The 6,091-nt window shown below is 50.7% G+C and overlaps 1 protein-coding gene across 3 annotated transcripts in view; it reads right to left on the reverse strand.

Moving 5' to 3' along the window:
• snx14 (sorting nexin 14) overlaps window positions 1-4,967 on the reverse strand; it is a 12,998-nt gene extending 8,031 nt beyond the window's left edge. For 2 of the 3 annotated variants that reach the window (XM_015054472.1, XM_015054471.1), the window contains exons 1-16: window positions 4,382-4,967; window positions 3,895-4,015; window positions 3,754-3,827; window positions 3,397-3,475; window positions 3,287-3,330; window positions 3,126-3,213; window positions 2,913-2,997; window positions 2,678-2,834; window positions 2,435-2,510; window positions 2,138-2,182; window positions 1,929-2,006; window positions 1,741-1,855; window positions 1,513-1,668; window positions 874-998; window positions 456-514; window positions 248-374 (exon numbers count right to left, since the gene is read on the reverse strand). In XM_015054472.1, coding sequence (XP_014909958.1) covers window positions 248-374; window positions 456-514; window positions 874-998; window positions 1,513-1,668; window positions 1,741-1,855; window positions 1,929-2,006; window positions 2,138-2,182; window positions 2,435-2,510; window positions 2,678-2,834; window positions 2,913-2,997; window positions 3,126-3,213; window positions 3,287-3,330; window positions 3,397-3,475; window positions 3,754-3,827; window positions 3,895-4,015; window positions 4,382-4,512 — 1,560 coding nt within the window. In that variant the 5' untranslated portion in view covers window positions 4,513-4,967. The remainder of the gene's footprint in view (window positions 1-247; window positions 375-455; window positions 515-873; window positions 999-1,512; window positions 1,669-1,740; window positions 1,856-1,928; window positions 2,007-2,137; window positions 2,183-2,434; window positions 2,511-2,677; window positions 2,835-2,912; window positions 2,998-3,125; window positions 3,214-3,286; window positions 3,331-3,396; window positions 3,476-3,753; window positions 3,828-3,894; window positions 4,016-4,381) is intronic. The other variant, XM_015054473.1, reaches the window with a different exon arrangement.
• Window positions 4,968-6,091: the final 1,124 nt, after the last annotated feature.

Genomic DNA, 6,091 nt, shown 5'->3' on the forward strand with positions numbered 1-6,091 from the left:
ATTGGGTTTGATGCTTCTTGGTCTAAATAACTGAATCAGATCTCAGTGGGTTCAGGTGAGTTTTGACTCTTTGTAGTTTATTATTGTTCACAGGTAAAGTTTGTTACTGCCACATATTTAGTTTATGTTTATTTATGCAAACCTTCATTTTTACATGCCGACCTGAGCGTAAAATATGGCGCCGCTCATCTTGTGTGAGTACAAATGATTCACATGAGGTCATTTCCGGGTCAGAGCCGGGTCTCACCGAGTCGTCGTCCGGGTCGGCGCCGGCCGGCAGCAGGCCGCCCTCCATGGTGGAACTTCGGAACACGCCTTTGATCCGGTTCCCGATCCGGCTGATACCGAACACCTCGCCCCGTCGGGACGGATTCCTGGAGGGCAGGGATAGTGAGAACTGGGTCGCCGGGACCAGAACCAGAGCAGAACTGGGTCAGTACCAGGCGGCTCCTGACCTGTTGATCCTGGCGTTCCGGGTCGGCGACTCGGATCCTCTCAGCAGGTGTCTGAAGTACTGAGAGCCAGAAGGAAGCAAACCGGATCAGAACCAGCCCAACGGCGCCGCTGGGAAAGTATTCACTCCCCAGATGCTTCAGGCCAGGCACATGGTCTGGACTGGCCTAGTCAAAGCCCAGATCCAGATCGACCCGAATCAAACTAAAACATGAGGGTGTGAATACTTTAGTTCCATCCTCAGGTTTGATCCGGTTCAGCGTTCCGGAAACTGGAATGCTGATGGAAAGTTGAGCGGAAGGAAAACTTCCAGCAGAAAGCCCAGGTTAGATGGCTGCTTGACAGGGGAAGTTTTTCCTTCCACACAACCTTCCATTAGCAAGTTGGAACCGGGCCAGAACCGGGTCAAGCGGGCCTCACCTCGTCGCTATGGCAGAACATGGGCGTGAAAACTTCCTCCAGCAGGGAGAGAACCAGTTCGTAGGCCTGGAACAGGAAGGGCTTCTTCTGCAGCACCACCACCTGGCTGTAGGGCGCCACCGCCACTGCAACGCAGCACATGGTCCAATTAGAGGTTCTGGTTCTGACAGGTTTGGGTTCGCTTGAAAACAATTTAAATTGATGTATTTGTTGTTTTCCTATGAATTAGTTTAATAATTATTTAAATGTTTTATTCACTAACTTTGTGTTTATCATGTTGAGTGGATCAGTTTTATGGATGTTTCTTCCTGATTGATTATGTTATTGATCTCTGTGGGCAGAGCCGTCGTCTTGCGATCGGAAGGTTGTAGGTTCGATTCCAGCTTCCTCATGTCGATGTGCCTCTGGGCACTTAACCCCAAACGGTGTATGAATGTGTGAGCGTTTGTGATGAATGGATGAATGTGACTGTAAAGCGCTTTGAGTGGCCAAAATGACTGGATGAAGTGCTTCATCAGTTCAGTCCATTTATCATTGATGATGTTGGAATAATTTTGATCCAATTGATAATCTGTCCTCATCAATAGTGTCCTGGTTCTACAGAACCAGAACCTCCGGAGGTTCTGTGATTGTGCTCACCACTCCGGATCCCCTCCACCACGGCCGGGTCGAAACGGATCTTATCGGCGCTGTCATCCCGGCAGAAGGTCCGGTAGATGTGCAGAACCTCATCATGCAGTCGCTTCAGCTCCGGGTCGCTCAGGTCCGGACTCAGGATCCGCTCGTTGAACTCCTCTGCAACACAGAGGTTCTGACCAATCAAACTGGACCTCGGAACCGGGCCGGACCGAGCGTTTTGGGCCTTACCCACGGCCAGGCAGAACTGCAGGACGTGAACGGCTCCTTCCTGCTTCAGGAAGTTCAGGAAGCGGAACAGCAGATCCTGCTGGCTCCGGATTGCCTTCAGCTGCAGCTGCAGAACCTGCAACACAGAGGGGCCGGTTCTAGAGCAGTTCTGACCGGGTTCAGGACAAGATCTGGCCCGGTCCACTCACCGACGGCCTCCGGCTGCTGCTGCTGTATCTCTGCAGGAAGGGAACCAACGGCGACGGCGGCTCAGCAGCAGCTTCTGGCTGCAGAAGCAAACAGCCAATCAGAATGCAGCTGCAGCAGCCAATCAGAATGCAGCTGCAGCAGCCAATCAGAATGCAGCTGCAGCAGCAGCCAATCAGAATGCAGCTGCAGCAGCCTGTGCTCCACCTACCGGAGTGTCGTCCACGAAGAGCAGCACCATGAGGTTCACCGTGTCCTGAAACACAAACACACCGAAACAAACATTTTCCTCCCGTTTCCCAGGAAACATAAAAACGCCACGACAGCGAACTCAGTCTGCTCCTAAACCAGTTTGAAGTCAGATGTTTTAAACGTGTTGGCAGCTTCCTGAAGCCATGTTTGGTTCTGCATCATCGGCTTTCCCATTGGTCCACTGGCAGAGAAACCTGAGGGAGGTCCGGTCCGGTGGGCCCGGTTCTGAATCGATCGATAACGGCAGGCTGCTCACCGGGTCGGCCATGAAGTCCATGGTGGGCAGGAAGACGGATCCGGCCATCACCTCCCGTAGCAGCAGAGCCAGAGACCTGGACCGGATGGAAACAGAACCACGGGTCAGAACCAGACAGAACCACAGCTCACCGGTTTTACTGGGCTTGGTAACGCAGCAGGAGGACCGGTACCAACCAACCGGCTTCCTTCTCCCCCCGATATGACCCATCTGGTTCCTGCAGACCCGACCCGGTCTCGGTACCTGCAGTCGGTGGTTTTGGGCGGCGTCAGGTAGGGCAGCAGCGTGTCGGTGAGCATGCGCAGGTAGCGCAGCTCGTCCCTGCGGCTGCGCAGCGCGGCGTGCAGGCCGGCGCCGTACCCGTCCAGAGCGGCCCGCTGCAGGTCCTCCCACCGCTTCGCTGCATAAAGGACACGGCGGTGAGCCGACCGGGCCTTCCTGTTCCTGTGGCTACAGTTGCTATAGCAACAGACCCTACCTCTGGCTCGAGCCTTGGCGACGATTTCTAGGTGCTTCATGGCGGCCTTCATCACTTTATCTGCAAACACAGATGGGAGGTCGACCTGCAAGCAGCCGGAAATCACCCTCTGACTTTACCCAGAGTTCCCCTCACTCCCAACATGGCCGCCACTCATTCCCCAAAATGAGTGGCGGCCCAAGCTCTGAGCAGGTCCGGTTCTTACCAGGTTAACTTCTGGGCTCTGCGGATCAGCACCGAGGAGAAGAAGCGGAAAGTGGTTCTGACTTCATCCAGGCAGGCGTCGTCCTCCGTGATGTCCCTGCAAGAGGGGGACAGACGTCAGGACGCCGTTCAGCCCCCTCACCCCTGACCCCCACCCGCTGGTGGCTCACCTGTACCAGGGATACACAAACTTCTCCAGGACCAGCTCGAACACCTGCGGGAGGGCGCCACACGTCAGAGACTCGTCTGCATGTTTGGGTCAGAACCGAGCCGGACTCACCTCTGCCACAGACGCATCCACCTTGGAGTGAACCCTCAGGTCCAACCAGGGCTGCTGGTTCTCCAGGAGCAGTGCAGGCCTGCAGGACACGGACAGAACCTCAGGACCTTCCAGAACCTTCTGGGTTCCCACACATAGGGCCCAGCTGAGGACTGAACACTCTGATACCCCGAAATATAACCTCCAGCCAGAGTTATTATGGGATGGATCAGATTCAAGGGTAGAACGGCCTAGTTAAAGAACAGACCTGATTCCAACTGAGAATCTATTTTCAGATCTTTTATGTAAAACACAAAGTGAAAAGTTTAGGGGTGGGTCGTTTATGATTGTGAATATTTGAGGTTCTACAGAACAAACCGGTGGCGCTGGCATCGGGTCGTGCCACAGACGGCGCAGCTGTGGCCCAGAGGGAACAGTTCTGGATCCTGGTGCTGTTGGACACAGAGAGCATCAGAACCGGCGCCGGGAGGTTCTGGTACCGTGCCGAACTGGGCCTACCTTGGCTCTGGGCTTCAGGGGGAAGAAGACGTTGGGCAGCAGCGAGTCGGGTCCGAGGGAGAAGTAGAAGGTGACAAACCCGGCCAGCAGCGACCAGAACATCAGGAAAACGTGGAGGAACCTGGAGACAGAACCAGAACCAGATCAGGACAGAAGACAGAACCGAGTCAGAACCAGACCCAGTTACTGGTTCCAGGAAGTTTCAGTAACTGTTGAAAGTAAGCTGGAAGGTCTGGGCCGTTTCTGTTTGACAGTGGGCCTCAGATGGCCCCCGCACCTCAGGTTGGACACCCCAGTTCTACAGTAATGACGTCACCTCTGTACTGAACTCTTACTCGTTTACCTGGACGGAACTTCCGGATCACAGGAAGCAGAACTATCCAGAACTATGAGGCTCTGACCCACATTTAGCCCAGAAAGGTTCTAAAGCAGCAGAACCGGGTCAGACATCACGTGACCCGCCGCTCTTCCTCCTCCTCTTCCTCACCTGTGGAGCAGCACCGTGAGGCCCAGCAGAACCAGCAGCAGGGAACAGGACAGCGGGTACTGCCGCCCCGCTTCCCGCAGCACCTTCACGCCCCGAACCAGAACCTCCATGTAGCGCCTCCAACTCCCCATCCCGCCCGGAACCGCGGCTCTAATCAGCCATGTTCTGAAAGGGCTCGGTTCGGCTGAAGACTGTCGCGATAAGAACTTCCAGCGGAACCGAGGAGTTTCTTTATTAACCTTCTACTCTAACTAACCCATCCGGTCCAGAAACAGCCCGTTAAACGTCCCGGTTCCGATTCCGGTCCCCCAGCAGCTTTGACCCGGTGTTTAGTTCTGGTCGGACACTTTTCTAAAAGTCCAAACCGACTTCCTGAGCAGGACGGCTTTAATCCGGGGTTGCCAGGTCCCACAGAAACCCGGAAGAACTGCGTTACTACACTGCTAGCCTGCCGATTCAGCGATCTTAAAGGTTTTATTAGATATTAATGTTATTTTAATCAGCGTGAATTTGGTGTTCAGTCATAATCAATTACTTAACACTAAAATATTTAAATTACATCCCATCTATAAGCTCCACATGTTAAATGAGCGGAGCTGTATTCACTTCAGAACTTGTATTCTATCAGCGCATGCGTGTAGCGGTCCGGAAGCTCATCGCCTTCATGCTGGCCGGTCCCAGTTCCGGTCCCAGTTCTCAGCCCAGCGAACTCAGTGGGTTCAGGATTGGAACAGAAATCCACATCCAAAATGGCGGACTGGTCACTGTTTGCATTCTGCTGCTAAAAACTACAACTACACCAAAACAGATTATTTTAAATGTACAGTAAAGGTATTTCTGCTGGAGATATTTGTTCAGCGAACACAAAATTATTTCAATACTTTACTTCTGAAAACTGATTTTATTCTATTCTATTTTTATTTTTTGCGACAGTCAGCTCGCTCTGTGAACTTTGCCATATTTCCAAGATGGAAAAAAATACACATTAAAATGTTCTAATAATTAATGATCAGTCTGCCATTTGACTAATAGAGACATGATTTTTACCCATAAAACCATCTGTTTTATGCAGCTAAAAATTAGTTTGATATAAAGTGGAGTTTAAGTTTTCATATAATAAATATATGTAAGTTAAATTATGATATATTTAATCTAAGCTAAGTTTTATTCACAAATGCTTTCTAAAAATCACCTCCATTTTTAAAGTGAAATCATTTTATATAAGAGAGTGCTCAGATAAAATCACAAAAGCCCAGTCTTTATTCCAATATGTTAATATCTTAATGTAAGGATTTGGATGTTTCTGTGGAGTCTCTGTCCCCTTCGTTAGTTACCCCTGTCTCTTGTTCCCGACTGTCTCTGTTTAAACCACCTGTGTTCCTGGTTCCTCGTCCAGTCGTCTGGTTCTTATGTCTCGTCTGCTATCAGTTATTTTGCTACCAGTTTCTACCAGTTTTGAGCTTTTAGCCTTCAGCTCATTCTGTGCTGCCTGGACTTTGTACTGTTTGTTTCACCATTAAATTCATCACTTTATTCTCAACAACCTGAGTCCACAGCGTCTCCTCATGACACTTCATTTAAGATTTGAAATTTGTTTTGCATTTATGATGTTTTGTTTCACTTTCCTCAGTTAGTTTGTGACAAATCTTTTTTATTTCTTCTTTTTTGTGCTCAGTTTATCATATCAAACTTTATTATTAATATGCCTTG

Source organism: Poecilia latipinna, unplaced genomic scaffold (genome assembly GCF_001443285.1).
Source record: "Poecilia latipinna isolate Pla-1442-1.1 unplaced genomic scaffold, P_latipinna-1.0 Scaffold1253, whole genome shotgun sequence".
NCBI lineage: Eukaryota > Metazoa > Chordata > Actinopteri > Cyprinodontiformes > Poeciliidae > Poecilia > Poecilia latipinna.